Source organism: Empidonax traillii, unplaced genomic scaffold (genome assembly GCF_003031625.1).
Source record: "Empidonax traillii isolate 1590-97213 ecotype Southwest subspecies unplaced genomic scaffold, ASM303162v1 scaffold92:size1159251, whole genome shotgun sequence".
NCBI classification, from domain to species: Eukaryota; Metazoa; Chordata; class Aves; order Passeriformes; family Tyrannidae; genus Empidonax; species Empidonax traillii.
In genome coordinates this window covers 915,223-933,719 of record NW_020955285.1, presented here as the reverse complement: position 1 = coordinate 933,719, position 18,497 = coordinate 915,223, and the positions used below count along the sequence as shown (strand labels likewise).

General features: G+C 35.4%; 1 protein-coding gene across 3 annotated transcripts in view; it reads right to left on the bottom strand.

Moving 5' to 3' along the window:
* The window catches only part of EXOC2 (exocyst complex component 2), a 121,815-nt gene that overhangs the window by 77,863 nt on the left and 25,455 nt on the right, over positions 1–18,497 (bottom strand). For all 3 annotated transcript variants that reach the window (XM_027881665.1, XM_027881667.1, XM_027881666.1), the window contains exons 5-7: positions 14,470–14,583; positions 9,916–10,040; positions 569–649 (exon numbers count right to left, since the gene is read on the bottom strand). In XM_027881665.1, the coding sequence (XP_027737466.1) occupies positions 569–649; positions 9,916–10,040; positions 14,470–14,583 (320 nt within the window). The remainder of the gene's footprint in view (positions 1–568; positions 650–9,915; positions 10,041–14,469; positions 14,584–18,497) is intronic.

The following is an 18,497-nucleotide window of genomic DNA, read 5'->3' as shown; positions in this document are numbered from 1 at the left end:
CATCTCTCTCAATGCAACCTCAGAGCTAATACAGAAAAACAGAAAAGAAAGTACTGACAGCTTTTCAAGGTTTCTAGAAAGAATGCTCATGCCAAATAGTCTAAATGCCAACACATTAAGTGGAAATGATCCTGTTAATAGACTTTGTTATTGCAAACAGCTTATATTTGGGCTTTTTTCTGCTTTTACTCGAGCTTTTTACAATCCTGGTACTCAGCTCTGCTCATCCTTCTACAGTTCTGTCTGTCCACATAGTTCCTCTGTTTTCTTTGTCCACTCTGTCCACTCTTTGTCCAAAACTGAGATATCACCAAAATTAAATGATTTAGTATATCTTTACTTTGATATTTATTTTGTGATCATAAACACCAGCGAAAGTGATGGGAAGAGCTGTGACTTATTTCAAAAGGTGTATTTCTATCACACCCTAAAACCACTACCATCAAACAGGGAAGGGCACGAGAGGCTGTACTGTTTTCTACTTTCTACTCTATTCCTAGGAATATATTAAAGCTTGTTAGAAAGTTCAAAATCCATAAATAGTTGCTGCTGGAAGGACAAAACTTACTGTTCAGTACATTCTCCAGTTTTTGCGTCATGGATCCTTCTACTTTTTCCGTTCCATCTGCTTCCAGTTTTTGATGGATTGCTGGAATAAAGTGTCTAGTTAAAATACAGAACATTTTAATAGGTGGGAATACATTACATCAAAGTGACACTTCTAAACATTTTTAAAATTAAAAATAAAGTGTTATTTTTCTTTTTAGACATAAAAAAATACAAACATGCTTCACAGCAGCAGAGACTAGTGGAGAACGGGGCTTAGAGCCAGACATTGCAGGATTTTAACCGTTACTTTGACATAGATTTCCTGTATCATCTTGAACAAGACAGTAACGCTTAAGGAAAATGAAAAACATGTGGACAGAATAAGCTGTTAGCTATTATAGTCTAAATTAGCTATCTTGTAGTATTTTGAAAAGTAGGTATCATTTAAGCACAAAATACTTTGCTTTCTAAATCACTGATCTCACCAAAAAGAAATTACCAATAATTAAAAGGGTAGAAAGCGAGTCATGGGGAATTCGTATGATCCCAAAATCAATTGCTAGAACATGCTCCCTTCACTTGTTTTCATCTATAAAAAGGCCCTCTCAAAACACACAATTTAAGAGTTTCTTGGAGCATTAACCATTACACAGAAACACTGATACTCTCTCAAAACAACACGAAAATGGAAGGGAATTTGCTGTGTTTTGTTTTAAGATGCTATTTTTCTCCTGTCCTAAAATGATAAGACCCCCAATTGTTACTTCTATGTGGTATTACTAACGGATGTGAAAATGCATAGTATCAGCATTAATTTGTTCTTTTATTATAATTTCTTTTTCAGGAGGGGGGAAATTTACCAGCATCACCTGATGATACTATATTACTCTGAAAATATGAACAATGAATGCAATGTAGGTACTCCTTTCTTCTACTTCCCCTTTCTTACAGCCTTCCCTTCCTCCCCCTGCTGCTTCTCTGTTCAATACAGCTGACCCAAATCAGTATTTGGGTTTTTTTTTTTTTAGGTAATATCCCTGTATACATGGAGCATATATAAACCAATTATTTCAAAATATGATTTCCCTTTAAAATTTTTAACCTGTTAACATTTGTAAAATTTGCTCTATCAAACAGCCATCAGCTCCTATTACTTTAGATAAATTTGAGGTTTAAAACCCTCCTACTGCTTTCTGCTGGTTCTCAGTAGAATGGAGCGAAGCTAAGCTACCCTTGAAAAGAGTAATACCCAGTGCTTTGAAGAAAGCAAATAATGACATATTTTAGTTCAAATCACAAATACAGTTTTGAAATCAGTCTCCCAATTGCCCCAGTTTATCCTGCTCTGGTTTGCATGGCCGAGCAACCTGAGCCACTCATCTAGATTATTTTAAGATGAAACAACACTAGAAAATGCATTCCATGACTATAGCTAACGTGCTGTAAGAGACACCTGGAATCCAATGCCCCAGGTGGTACTTGAACTACTCTAAAATATTACCCTAAACTGCACATAAAAAGCTTATAGAGACGCCACTGCCAACTAATTTCCCCTACAGTGCCATCCCTACATGCCCTTGCCATGTAGACGCAAATTAAGAACAAGTGAACAAGGACAGAAACCACCTTCGGTAAAGGCAGCCCTGTGGCCTCAGTCCTACTGCAACAAGTGAGATAGTGTAGCCATTCTGAAACATGATAGCCCTTGATATTCTCCAGCCTCTATCAAAGAAGGAATTTTCACTGGGGGGATGGGAAAGACAGGTGAGGAACAGGAGTATGTGATTGATTTTTAAAAAAAAAAAAAAAAAGGAGAAAAATTACTCTGTTTACACACAAGAAATTTGTTATATTTCGTTCTACATGTTAATGTGTTACTTTGTGTACTGAACCTGTTTTTATTCATAACAAACAGATTTAGCAACAGTGTATTCATTGTATTCCAAAGCTGAGTCATAAAAAAGTCTAAAGTTTTCAGAACAAAAAATGTTATGTTTTATCGAAAAGTCTAAGATTACTTTGTACGCATCAAATGATTTTTAAAAAGCTATGTGTATGTTCCTTCCATGGGGACCAAAGTCTTTGAGTTAGAAGCTTAGACAAGCAAAACTGTATGGAGTCAAGGAAAATATCTGTAGACCTAATCTGGTTGGAAAGAACCTAGAGACATTTAAGTTATTTATCCTCTTAGCGTACTAAACCCATCTAACAGAGGAATGATATGTTTGGGACAACTCCTGTACTCCTGCGCTCATATGCTTCCTTTTGCTTGACCTAGCAATCAGACACCTGCAGGGCAGCTGTAGTGAGATGATTTGGTGGAAAACTAACTCACTAATGAAGAAACATTTCTTTACTGATCAGTGAGCTTGTCTAAAGCTTGCCCCAATTGCAGCACTGCAGTATAAAGAAAGAGGAAAAAAAGCACGTGGTCAAGGGCAAGTGGAAAGCCAGCCTAATTCTTGTCACAGTATCCAGTACTTAAGATTACTTTCATATGCAGCTTTGTACCCTCCACTCCTCACTGGCTGCAGTAAGAAGAGCAGGGAGAAAATTTTAGATCTTAAAAGCCTTGAAATAAAGGATGGATGGGATTTTTTCTTGATTGCCAGTTACCCTGGATTTACCCGACACAAACTATTCAAGTTGGAAGAGCAGTTGGAAACCTAGGAGAACCTGTTGATCATTTTTGAGGAGCACTACTGTGAGAAGCATACAATACATACAGATGAGGAAAGGCTAGGTCTAGATGCTAGGGCCAGAAAATTAACTGCATTTTGTATCGTCTTTGTCAATATGTGTTCAAGTTTCCCTATATTTAAAGGCTTTCAAACTTCACAGCTGCAGTGAGATATTAACTAACAACGAAGAGACTAAGTTCAGAGCTCACAATACCTAAGCTGTGACTACATACACCAGAATATGTGCAAAGTTTAATCTGGTAAATAAGCCATAATACAAGCACTGCAGTAAAAGTAACTACAATTAGTTCGTTGCTACTTGTGTTGAAAATAATTTTATTTAATGTAAGGAAGAATATGGGTTTTTTTTTTAGATTTATGGCAACCATAAATCTAACAAATTAAACCATACTCGCCAGGTTCATGCAGCTTTTTACTTGCAAATTTTGTTCTTGCTTTACTCATTAGACATTTTTAAAACATATTTCGAGATAGGCCCCAAGAGTATTGGTATTCTCTAAACTTTCTCAGCCTAACTCAGCTCAAAGCAACAGAGATGCAAGCTTTCTATGATTTTCTGGTTAAAAGATGGCATTTGATATATCTGAAAACCTTTTCCATTTCCACAGAAATGTCGTTAAATAAAAAAAGCACCTGAAATAAATCACATCCTTTTAGTCAGATGCAGAAAACAGGAGGGGAAAAAATACAAAAAGTGAAAGACCAACTCAGCAAAGTATTTCTCAAGATCTGATACAGTAATTGTCAAGAACCTAGCACCAAAGCACAGTAATGGAAGAACAAAGAACACATGTTAACATGCTGTCAGAATTCATGCCCAATGTATGAACAAAAATTCCTTTGGTTTCCTTTATTAAAAGATCAGTGATTTTTTGTAATTTGAACAAGGTGCAAGAAAGTTACTGATGAGGACAGTACCCCTATGAAGGCAAAGAACTCTGAATGTACTCAACAGGAATGCCTAGCTGTATATAATGAGCAAAGCAATATATAAAGACAGCATGCCATGAATAGACCTCTTAATACATTACACTATTAAAATCTAAAAAAAAAAATGAAAAAAAAAATTAAAGGTTTCCTATGATCCCTAATTAGTAGTGCTAAGTTTAGTTTGGTTTGGTCATCCTTCCAGTTTCTCCTGAGATTTCTAGATATTTTTGCATTGGCATAGCAAATTTGGTTCTGTTTTGGTAAACATTATTAATCCAAGCAAAAATTACAAACAACTGAAGTAAATGTAGCATTGTCTTTAATTGCCTTATGTGTTTTGTTTCTCTAGCATTTACTTCTTCAAGCTTGCTTACTCAACACAGTGGCAAAAATCAAAGAAAATGGACAGACTTAAGATGATAATTTAAGGCAATTAAAGTAGAGTGCTAGGAGCAGAGGTTTTATGAAAATATGAGACCAAAACTTTTAGTCTAACAACATTGTGAGGCCTTGTTCTCACATGGGTTTATATTTAAGCAAGTCTGATATCTCTAGGCAAATGTCTCAGAAATAGACAGGAAAACATGGTTTATTATTCTGCCTATGGATCCAATAGAAATTCTGGGACTAGACCCATGCCTTTATCAGAACACTTTAAAATTAAAGAGCATAGAATATGCTATTCTCTTTTTATTGACACAGTGCTAACTTCCTGGATCTGTGAAAGCTAATGGAAGAAATAAAAGCAGCTTTTAAATGTTGCATGCATTTAAAAAGTGGTATGGAAATCAAAATGGAACAATGTATCATTCAATTAAGCTGGTGTTATGCCTTGCAGGTTAAGTCTGGCTCAAATGTAATTACAGGTAACTTTTTGCAGCTATAAGCTGCCATAACTGCATCCATTTTGACAAATTCCTCCAGTAATTAGCTCACATCTCTAAAACAATTACTGATTTCAAAGAAGATACATGAGCAGTCAGCATAAAAGCAGGTACAAGCCTGGGCACAAAATTTTCACTATGGACTGTGACAACTCCTGCTGTTTCACACTTTTTCAAATTAGATCATCTCTTGCTTGAGACAAAAAACACTCCCTAGACAATCCCATCCTAGAACCTGTATGAAAGGCTAGTTTGAGCCTTTTATCAATGAAGATCACATAATTTTTGCTTTTATAGAGTTGCATTAAAATAAAAATTGGTTTGCTAGAGAAATTGATCACAGGCCTTGCATGAAAACGAAGCACTCACCCCAGACTAAACTACCTACCACCATTAACATACCTTACTGTCACTCCTTTGTCAGGTTTAATAAAAATTATTACTATCTGGGAAAATATATATGAGAGTGAAGTAAAGAAGTGTGAATTACATTTGTTACAAAACAGCAACATGCCAACAGCAAAACCTGGTATACCATACACATGCTGTTCTACTGAGCACAACCAGTTGTGGACTAGCATTTCATTGGACAAAAGCAAATCACTTCAAAATTATTCATCAGTCTAGTTTGAAAACAGAATCGCTAATGGAAAATTGGCTCTATATACTCCCTTTTAGTTGAAACATAACAAATTTCCTCAAAAGTCAGAAGCAAAGGGACATTTATATGACAGACAAGCATCAGTTTTTAGCTTCCCAACTTCGCACTCTGACTCAGAATTTAACAGAGCTTAGGTGATTTCTTTTGTTTTAGTTTCAGAGAAAATTATTTTAACAGCCATAATGGCAACAGCATAGGCTAATTTGGACTGAATCTGATCCTGGATCATTAACATGCTCATCCTAGAATAAGCCTTAGGGGACGAAGCAAAAATACTCTATAGGAAAATAAAAAAAAAAAAAACAAATCAAAAAACCAGGCATCATCCAGATATAGGATCATTTCAGCGAAGTAAACACTATCCTAGCTTATGTATTAAGTAAGGTAGTAGACAAAAGGCCAACTAGTCCAAGTTGCCCATCATACAGGTATTCCCACAGGCCACACATCTGAACAGGGTTGGGAAGAGGAAAAAAGGAACAGTGCTGTAATAGACAGCAGCGCTTCTTTCGTACAGATTTCTTCCTGATAATCATGTAAAATGTGTCTGCAGTTGTAATTGCACAAGAACTGTTGCCATGGCAAACTAGAGAGTCAAATCTAAACCTCAAACTTATTCAAGATATCCATGTTTCAAAGAGAGCTTTACTTGCCAATACAACTGTCATACTTGCATGTTTTTGCCTAAGTGAATGACTGAAGTAGTCATTTCCCAACTTTTTTCCTTTCACTTAAATAAGAAGAAACTGTGGCCTAAGAGCAAAGAGTATTTCTAAAAAAGCATATTCAAAGAAAATTAATTTGCCAACTTCTCAAAGACCTCTGTGTGGAACGTGACTTCCTCATGACAATAAATCATGTCTTAACTACAAACATATAAACAGCCAACCTTTTAGGAATGCCACTTTCTTGGTTGCAATTAGAGTTACAGGAAATAAATGAGCTGAACTCCCCGATGCTGACAAGTGGGTCAAGTTGAGGTGAGCCCTGTTCCCCTCAGCTCAGTTTACAGCTCCCTTCAGCTGATGAAACAAACTTCCTGTTGAACATCTCCTCTGCAGCAGAGTCACTGTCAAACTGTCAGCCAAGCTAACAGGCAGAGAGACATGAGGATCTGATAAGGCAATTCTATTTTCCCAGAAATTAACCAAACAAGCAAGGGTTCTGGCCTATTTGAGTTCCTATTTTCTTAGTAAACAGTTTCTAAATCACAAAATACAATAAACATCTTAGGACTGCTCTTTATGGTTTCCATTGCTTATTTGTAAAAATATTAATACTCATTTTAATGTGCAATACAGTTTGATAACATGCTTAAGATCAAACTGATCTGACTGTGTCCCATCTAAAAGCTGCACAATAATCAGTAATTCAGGGTTTCCTAGATCAAGGTAATATATTTGAAAATAACCTTGTTAAATCTGTATGAGTTAAAAAAAACCCTCCATGTATAAAAGTTGTGCAAATAGCTGAATATGCAGTACTCGGTAAAGCAAGTGTTGCACCTCCTAAAATGATGCTACAAAAAGTAACATCCTGTACTAATTTAGGGAAACCTATGAGAAATAACTGCCTATGAGAGTTCCATTCTGTAACAACAATGGAATAGATCTACAGCTTATAAAGCATAACCATTGGGGTTAGAAGATGTGTTTCAAGATATGTGAAGAGGAAAACTGAGAGTCTAAATTTTTGTCCTCAAGAAAAACATATATTTAGAAAATAAATTAGATATTAGAAATCTTTCCAAAGGAAGCAAGAAAAAAACCAAATCCAAACCAAAATGAAAACAGAAAATTTAAATCATACTGAAAGGTAGAATAAATACATTCAATAATGATTTTCCTTTGAGTCCCTTTTCATCTATGATAGTTGTATGCTCGGCCTCAAATAATAAGTTTGCAGAACAATGGCTACATCCCTAAGAGTTGTGCTGAAATAAGCTTTCAAATATCAACTATTCCTCATGTAGTTTTGTCAAAATGCATTTAAAAAATATTGTGTTGTATGTATCTTTTTAAAGGAGAAAATAAGAAATACAAATTCACCCTCACATGTGTAAGGGTGGGAAAGTGCCATCATGTGCACAAACACTGCCTAGACAGAGCATAACTGGATTTTTAATTTAATGTTCTTCTGTTAAAAAGCTTGAATTTATAACTGCATGCTGAAGAATTTGTTTTGTTTGTTTGCATTTTTTAGTTTGGCAGTTTTGTTGTTGTTGAGGGTTTTTTTAAATTTGCATCTGAGCTGTTTCTCAGCTAATTATTATTATTATTTATTTTATTATTAATTATTATTATATAATTACTATTAATGCTAATAATGCTTATGCTTAATTCTTGTCCTCTTTCATTTGAGAAAACTGCAGTGATCAAATGTTCTCGAGAAAGCTTTGACATCTGGCAGAAGGGCTAGATGATGGCATCAAAGGTACCCCTTTTTCTTGCTGCTACTGGAAGCCTCTCCACATTCAACTTAAGAGTTGATTGTATCTACCACAAGTTCAAGTCTTTCAAAAGTTATGCAATTTTTCCAGCTACACTCTCTCAAAAATATCCTGCATACGAAGGAAGAAACAGTAAGTAAGTAGTTCCACATTCCAAGCTGAAATTCATATGTAATAAGGGTGGTTTTTTTGACTGAAAAGAAGCAAAACCACTTTGGTACATGCATTTAATATGAAATTTCAACAGAAAAGTGTCTATTAAAATGTTACAGAAGGATGTTATGACCTGTACTGCATCCTCATTAAGAATCTGGTTTCAGAATTTAAAAACTAAATAGTGTATTGATGAGTTACTTGAACTCCAATGTTACAGTTTTGAATTTTATAAGAGATTAAGGCTTTAAGTCTCTATTTTTCTTTTATAACAGCATCAAGGCCAGTCATTTGTTGTATCAATTTAATTCACTGTATAACAACACAAGCTACAAGTTTGCTTCCTTTTGAGCACTTAAAGGGGAATCACTGAGGGGAAGACACAACCAACTGACACCAAGAACCACTTGGGTCACTCCAAACTTTGAGTTCATAATTTAGCTAAAAGGACTGCACTGATAAACTCCAATTTCAGGTAAAAATAACACTGATAAAGATAAAAGATGCAAAAAAATATACAGCTATTATAATTTTTAAAAAACTGATAATATAGTAGTTAATGAAGTAAATAAATTTGCTTTCCTTGCTTTTATTTTATTAATATTTTTTAAGTTTCTACTTGCTCTCAGACCTCTTAATGTAGCCAAAATTCAGTCTTCAAAGGCAAAAAGCCTACACTTTAATAGATGGAACAAGAGAAAATTACTCAGTTGTGTTCAGTTTTTCTTAAACCTCTCATTTAAGGTTTGCCTTAGATTTCTGTAAATCCTACTAGGTATTTGCTGATCCAAAAAATAAACTTACAAGGTAACACATATGCCTGTCAGCACTACGTTTTCTCCAAAGCAGTGATCCTACAGCCAACCACAGTGCTAGCTTGGCTGAGACTATGCCTAGATATAAGCTTATATCCATGTACCTGTAACACAAGATCTGTGACCAGGAGAGATAATCAGCATTGTGGCAAATGATAAACCTATTAGGGATGGTTTACTGGACACTGTTGCTTTCTTATCCAGCCTAACTAGACTGGACTATAGCAGCCCACAGTGAGCTGAGCTCTTACCAGAGAGACACTTAATGCTTTAAAAGCACATGCACGTGGGTGTATAAATTAAATATAAACATATCTATTGAAATGGCAACTAAGATAACCTCATTTTCCCAATGGCAAACAGAATATAAAGGCTGTCTGATTCCCCAATGTAAGAGCGAACTTAATATTCATATAAATATTATCCTCTGACTATTGGATAAGGCATCATAAAATCAAGTTTTCTGGTGCTACAGTTTGCAAGTCATCTTAACATTATCTCCAGTTTAACATTTCTTCTCTTTCCTGCATTTGTGGTCTAAGCAGTTTCATCAAATGCCTCCAATTCCTGTAAGATACATTTGATGCCATCTTTTGCAAATATACCACAACAACTAGCTAGCCAGTTCCAGTAACACAACACAGATTTTGGGCTCATTAACACTTTCAGTATAGGCTGTGAAGGAAAACTATATTTTTAATATGAAATGCAACCATACATGCACATAGTCTTTCCTTTTATACTGTATTTAGTAAGTGCAAAGCATCTTTACCTGACAAAGCATCTTGTGCTTCAAAAAATGTGCTGAGACCTCCTTTCACATAAGCTAGACTCCCCTCATTTTTCTTATTGGCTTGTTTCTTCAAATTCACAACAGCCGTTTTGAGCTGATCAAAACTGAAAACAAACAAGAAAACCTCCATGACATTCAAACAACAAATAAAGTCAGCTAATGAATAAACAGAACAAAGTACTTGGAAAATAAAACCAGATACTTTCAGAACAACTATTATGGGCCAAGTATTTGCTAATGAGTGTGCTTTTAAATAATGACAGTTTATTCTTAGTCCACAAATCTTGTTTTTTCAGTTTCAGTCCTAAAGGGAGGGTTCCTATCACTTGTGATGGAAGAGATCTCCTTATAATACAAATTAGTAATAAGTTTCTTCTACACATGCAATATTGCTCTTAGTGAACTATCTCTACTGTAGTAAATAGGTGACTGTATAATTCACTAAACTTACTACACTAGATTATCTACTGAGGTTAGAAGTCTCTTTAATAATGACATCTGTTTAACTCTGCAGCTTAGCGCACAACCTTTTTTCACTTTTGGTTCATTCAATATTTTTATGTTGGTTTGAACATACAGTTCAGAATTGAATGCAATATTAGTGCAGAAATAAAGAAAAGCTAAACCCATTCCTGTTTTATATGATTTTCATATGTAGTGTACTGAAATATTTTTGAAAGACACTTCATAGGAGAATATTAATTGCAACTCATCATCACTGTTTGTATGGTAGCTTTCTTTTTATCTTAGTTTCCTAATATTTCTTGATTATTGACATTTTTCATTTCACATTTTCATTTTTTGCAAGTAGCTGCACTTATTTGAGAAGTCTGATGTTGTGAAGAAATTTTCATTATTTGCATATAGTTTTTTTTGTTTTGATGATTAATGTGATCTCAGTAGTTATACTACTGTATTTACTATAAAAACACCACCATGAACAAGCTCTGAAATACAAATGTTGCACATGATTTCCATCTCTAAGGTCTTCCACCTAACTGCAGGTCAACCCCCTCTCTCTAATACAAAAGAATCAAACAAAAAACTATACTATACCTCAGTGAGCAGAGGGAAACAATGAAGTAGGAAATTATGACATAAGACAATTCCACCAATACTGTGCCCATTTTAAAAAGAGTTGGTAGAAAAAGACCATTAAGAGAACAAACCAAAGTTTAGCTCAAGCAGCAAGAAGCCTATCACCACCTGCTGGGAGACAGAGCACACTGGTGCACCTAGAAGCATTTTTCTTTTTATACTGGTGATGTCACAGTATTATGCCTTATTTCCTGTTTCCATCTGCTGGACAGAAATCACATTACTCAATAGCTGGATTGGTCTACTTGGCCTTACAAAAAGTACTTACCAGCAGCACTTTCAAACTAACAAAAATATGTACTGTTCTCCTCTTAAGCACTGTTCTATGTTATCTGATGATCTAACAGTATGCCTAAATAGTTTATTTATATTTGTCGGGATATTGTCTGGAGTAAAAAACAAAAAAAAGAAAAAAAGATGTTATACTGATTTCTCAAAAAGAATGTTCTTCAAGGAAAAAACAGACATAAGCTAACCAAAACATCAGTGCACCACACATTTAGCACTCCCAGTACCTGAGGCTACACAGAGGACAAGAACTAAACCATTGCTGTGTTTCCAGAAAAAAAGCAGAAACTATACAGAACAGATATTTATACAACTCCAGAATATTTTTAAGATTACACATTTTGAAGTAGGAAGAGAAAAACATCAACCAAAACATTTTTGCTGCTTCTTTATTTAAAAATATAATTAGATTCAAAATATGACTGGATCCACTGTACCCTTTGAGCATTTATTCCTGCTGGTTTCACATACCTTTTGCATCTTCAACACTAAGATTTGGATTTTATAAATCAATATAAACTGAATTAATATGCAAAAAACCCCACTTGCTTAATTTAAAAGCAAAAATTAACACTTTTTATGCCACCGGACCCATGGGACCATGATTTGAAACTGCTGACATGCAAAGACACAAATAGATGCAATTCTTTTAGCGAGAAAGATGAAGTACTTAAGCTGATACTAGACAAAGTGGTAGATTTTTCTTTTCTTTTCTGAAAGCACCTAAACTCATTCAAGCTGTACAGCCACCAGTACTTATAGGCTTCTGGGTTTGTGGCTCAGCTCTAATATCTTTCTTAAAGCAGCGGCCATAGCTGAGCAGAACACGTCAACTACAGTTTTAATAATGCCAAACAGAACAATTATTCCCATATCTTACCTTACACATTCTTGCTCATACACCCCAGAAGATGATTTGCACTAGACAGTCAACTGGTATTTAATGGCATGTTACAAACACTGGATTTTCTTTTGTATGACTGTTGTCCAATCACAGGTGTGTAATCTGCCGTTTGCCTTCCCCACAGCTCTTTGAGTCTTGTACTTCACTATCCCACAATTGCTACAGCCAAGGCTGTCACTCGTTATCACACCCCTTGCCTTCAAGAATCAGATGTAGGAAAGTAGCACCCCTGACTGCCCATTAAACAGATAACATAAAAGTCATTCCCAAAACTCTCCATAAGCCTCTTGGATTGCTTCCCCTCTTACAAATATGAGGGACCTTAAAGTCTTCTACAAAAAACAGGGTTTTCTGCTCTCTGGAAACTTCCTTAAGAGGCTAAATGAAAATTTTTGTTCATTTCCTCATCCCACTGTAATGTCATCCCTTCCAGCCTCCTGAACAAGCTCTCAACCATCCTGCTCCATTAGAGGAACCATGTATTTATTCAAGCTGTACCTTCACATGAAGGTCAAGTCCCTGGGTATCTTTCTCAGGTGGCCTCTTCCCATCCACCACAGAATACCAAGCACATGAGTTATCCCACTTTATTCCAGTGATATGTTTGTCTAATCCCACCTGTGGAGCTCCGTCTCCTCATACTTGTTTCCTGGGCAGCATGTGAGTGTGTAAAGACACTTGAGATTAGATGTTTCCAACTGGTTTTGTAACTACCAGCAGCACTCTCAATGTCACCACTGAACCACACAGGTAGCACTCTGTGCCTTCCTTTAATTGTAAGCAGTTATCAGCATCCCCCAATATTCCGAATTTGAAGTCTTTGTCACCAAAGTGCAAACCCACAGGCAAAGATGCTCCTGCCCCACTTTTTCAAATGAACTCCATTTCTCACTAGCAGTCTTTGCTCTTTAGCCATGGATCTGGCTACAAAAGTAAAAAAAGGCTGCCTTTGAAACCAGTGATACAGCCACCTGTGAATCTACAGGATGCATCCCCTATTACCTGAAGCCTTCCCCTTCAACAGCTCATGTGCTCTTCACTTTTGTCCCCAGGACTCTGCAACCACTCTTGCTCGGTTCTGCATCTCTCCTGGCAGTGTCACTGGTGCCCACATAAACGAGCAACAAAATGACAACAGTCCAAGTGCCAAATGTAAAGAATTTTTTAAAGAAAAACTGCATCAAATGCATTGTCACTCTCAGTTCTTTCTCACTTTATTATCCCCTCAGCTTTTTTAAAAACTTGATGATGCCTGAAGTTCTTTGTCAGAATCTAATAGAGTAAATTTTTAATCACTCCTCTTAGTTACTTGATTTCAAATGATGTTGTCACTACGTGTGTACTAGGTAATAATGTCCTCTAGTTGTTGTTCTGGCCCTTCAATGTGCCATCATTTTGAGAGGAAATTCAATTATTTCCCAAGTAGATTAATGGTTATTTCTAGAGCTTCTAAAACCAGCATTTTCCCCATCCCAGATAGATAATGGTCTATCTACCATTAGACCAAAAAAAAAAAAGTATGCTAAATAAATTTGAAAAGTAATATTTCCTTTTAAAATGCTAATCAGAATACCCAGTTAAAAGAGAAAAAACTCACAAAAAAAAGCTCATCCTCTCTACTAAAAATGACTTCTAGTATTATCCAAACACCAGCAGATCAAAATTTCCGAACTCAGACTAGCAAAAATATATTTCTGTAATGCATTCATGTAAGTACATATTATGAACTATATTTAAAAATTAAGATTTAAAGGCCAAGATTTTAAGGGATTTACTTCAAAGATCCTACTCACCTGTCCATCACTCATTATTATAGCATTTTCCACAAGTATTACCTGTTAACTAAAAACTAAGTGATACTAGTAACAGTTTTAGTTATCTGTTCAGTGCCCTTATCCTGTGCCTCTAGTCATGACTTAACACATGGAATTCCCACTCTAGGCCAGATGCCTAATTTCTTGATTCATAAAGGGCTTTAGTTTGAAGAAAGACAGCTTCCATCTGATTTGCAGGGAGGTGGGGAGGGGGGGGAACCCATCACAAGTTAGGTGTTGTTCAGAACGAAGCTTTTTTCAGAAGCACATTGAGCAAACTGGTTGATTCAAGTTTGTAGTCACGCAGAGAAAACAATGACTACAGGTCTATTACTGTAAAAGCAAACCACCAATGTCACATCTGCTGTATAATGAAATGTCATCAACTGACTTGCATTTAAAGCAGTTACTTATATGATAGAAACAAACCTTGTTGTTGAATGATTCTCAATCAGGTACCAGGCAGCAGAAAAGTTTTCGCTTGTGAAATCAGCACTCATCCCAGGAAACAGTGACTCCAAATCTTTTTGAGGAAATCTGCCCCTGAAAAATGAATATTCATTTCTTCACTGAGACACAGTCTTGTGAACAGTTTACAATTAAAAGTCACATAAAAATAACTAACAAAAACATAAACCCCAAAACATTTCCCTGTAAGATGGAAATATAAACTTGTATCTCACCATGAAATTAAATGTGCTATTACAGACACATGTAGCTTAACCAGGGAAGACTGAAATCTAATCTAAGTAAAACTAATTTTACCATTTTGATTTCACCATTACACATATGACAGAAATGTGTTCTGTACAAAATGCTTCTATTTAACTATAAAACAGCAGGACATCAACAGGTTAACAGCTTGTAAGTGATTTCTAACCATCATCGTCTATAGATACCTGTGCAGCAGAAGTCAGAGAAACATGAGTACGTATTTCCACTACATACAAACACTGAAAGAAATCCTGAGTTAAAATAATTCTCTTGCAAAACAGAACACATTGATCTGTCTGTTCATAGTACACAAAACACAAGAAAACCAGACATATCCCAAGTGACAGCCAGCCTGTTTTGCTAGTTTTTATTGTCTTACAAATGCATAAATAAAGCATGTGATTTTTTTCACAACCAATTCCTTGTGAAAACACATTCTCCACAACAGCACTTTTAAAACTACAGTTTTTAAGATATTCATATGGAAAATGTATTCCAGTTATTTTAAGACTGTGTAATAAAAATATTTAAAGCACTTTTTGATGAGAACATAACAATTTTGATCCCTCAGTCCAGGCACACACTCAGTACTTGGCTGTATTTATTCCACCATGCATTGGCAGTACATCACCAGGTGCACTCCTCCTTTATTCTTTACCACCAGTTGCACCCCATCTTCAGAAGCTAATTGTGGCAAGCAAGTTTACTTTTGGTCAGCCCTGAACTGGTCAGTCAGTTGGACTAGATGGACTTATGTCCCTTCCAACTGAAATATTCTTATCTATTCTAAAAATTTATTTTGCCATTTTTGGACCACAACATTCATCTCAAAAGTCAATAAAATCCCTCTCTGATGCTCACAAGCTAGGTGAACTTTGCTATGCAAAGTATGCTGTATGCAAATGCAAATCTGCCACACTTTGCATTTGAGGGAAAACTTGGGTGGCGGCAGCAACTCCGAGTCAGTTATCAGAATTACATTTAATACATACGAAAAGCCATTTATATGGACACAAAAGCAGCAATTTATTAGTTTAAGTTTTTTCGTAATCTAAATATGTTTCATGATAGTTAAAGTTGTTTTCATTATAAAAAACAAACAGCAGATTAAGTGAAACATCTAAAGGCAGGCACATTAAAAAGTGCAATTATATAGAGGAAGAGCTGTTTTCTGGAAGTTTCTTTTCCTATCGAAATGGCCATTAGCACAAGCAGGTACAAAGGACTTACGTACACAATGACATGGCACAGAAGTCTTTCATCAGTAGCACCTGATTACAGCAGGGGCATGAAACAACACTTTTTAAAAACCAGAAAAAAAAAATCAAATGAGATGCAAGGAAAAGTGATGACAGATACGAAAAGTAGAGATACAGGGGAAATAGTGTGAGAAAAAAATGTAGCAACTAAAAATGAGGGTCCCAGCATTTCTCTGTGTTCAATGAAAAAGTGGCAATGTTAAAACAAAACTTAAAGACTTAAGTAGAAAGACTGAGCATTTCCAATTACCTTAAATTTCATGAATGATAGTAAGCAGAAATTGCTGATTTATATAAGAATGAGAAGAAACTTTCAATTTATTCTTCATTTGAAGAAAATTTAAGATATCTTATTTTTCACTCAAATTATTCAAAAATGCCCAGGAGGCACATGAACCTCAAGGATAGCACTTCATATGTGATACATGGTACAGCTGTACATAAAAGTGTTTATGTTAGATCCACACAAGGTAGCATCTTTTTGAAACACTACATTTTTAATGCTGAAAAAACAAAAGCAAAAAAATAAATCTGAGTTATCTGAGAAGAGAGTCAGACATTCTGTGCAAGCACTACTTAAAGTGGATGCGCACAATACAGAAGTAGAATTTTGCTCATATTTTTCAGAACTTCCATGTATGTTCCCAGAAACCAAAAAATACCTGATATAAGAAAAAAAGCACACACATTCAAATATGCCATTATCAAACGCTACTTATTACTGCAAGTTTATAAGACGTGAACTATACAATTCCTAGGGGAAAAAAAACGTCCTATTGTTATATATGTATATACACACATACACATATTTATCTTGAGAAAGACCAAGCTAGATATGTAATCAATTCCTGCAAATGAATCTTGCCCGCAGGCAGCGGGATATTAATGAAGGGATTTTTTTCAATTTGATGTTTGACTGTCTTGAAAAGTTATTAGGAGCTTTCTTCCAGCAGATGCATTTGTGTAGAACCATAAATTAACAATGCTTTTATCTGTGAGGATATATTTCAGACACAGTCACAACAGAGTAGAAACATGAATGTGAATGTGTGAGGTATGTTAACAATATGTTATACTCCATGGTATAGTATCCTTATTTTTATCGTAAATTTTAGCAGTAGTTTTTCCACTAACAGATATGGGGAGCTTGGAATGACTTGCTACAGCTGTCTTCACAACAAACTGCTCGCTAAAATGCTCAAAGTGAAAGCAACTGTATTTCTAGAGTGTCTGGCCAGACGCATCTAAAAAGAGACTGGCTGACTCCACATACACACAAGTTTGTTTCATTAACTTCCATTAGTAAATAAGTCAGTTTTTGGAAGTTGTTCTCATGAAAATTTACTGTTTACTTATAAACAAGCCCATATGTGTCTTGAGAAAGTACTGCTCTTTTATTCTTTTCAGAATTACAGGGTGAAGATGAACTAGTAACAAAAGCCTAAACCGTGCTGACATGCAATTAAACTATTGATCATTTTTCTGTTGATTTGCTCATTATTCAAGAATCCCTTCAGGAAGCAACTCTGAATACTTAATCATTATTAAAAAGTAATCATGTAAAAAAAACCTGGGAGCCGCAAATTGAATCCAGAAAACCTCCAAAAAAGAGTGAAGTTTGCGATCCTTGACAACTCTTAGTGTATTTTGCCACCTTTACAATTTCAGCAAAGGTACAAATACTGGATTTACATAGTAGTACTTTCTTCTAGGCACACTATTTAATGTAAAACAGAATCATACCTGGTATTAGACCTATAGTTAACACTCTAAAATAGTCTTATTCATCCCTCAGCAACAATTTTAAGCACAAAAGAAAATGAGATTTTGCATACTGGTTATATTAATGAGAAGTATAATAAAACAAATTTGGTTTCAAGCCATTATACACTTCCACTTCCCTCAAACCAATTTTGTGCATATCTAATTCAGTCGTATAGCATTAATGTAGTGGTCCTTGCTTCCATACAAAGGTCATGCACATCTACTTTGGATTCAAAACACGTAGCATACAAACAATTCACTTGTGCCACATGAGCCTATCCTTCCACTACCCCAAACTTCAGGTTCTGTATAGCTTAATAGTCAATAAACCTACTTTAACAGCACAGCATATACTGGCTTTTACAGAACTTGTGCACATAAAGAGCATTTATATTCTCCAGAGATTTAAGATTAGTTGTAATCTCCATGGGTAAATCGCAGCTCCAATCACACAAGCAAGTAAGAGCAACAGGATGCAATGGATACTAATGAACAGAGCCTGACTATGAACACAGTTTAGCAAGTTGTAATTTTTCTGTACAAATTATTTTGCTCCCAGAATTTCAGAATCTCATAGTGTGCTTTTTAGCATGTGTGACAATATTTGCAGATTAAAGGTAGGTCCCAAGACAGAATACAGCCACCAAAAGGTAACTTGAACCTCAATTCCACAGGAGTTTACGGGTCAAAAGGAGCAACTGACTTTAAATAAACACAGAT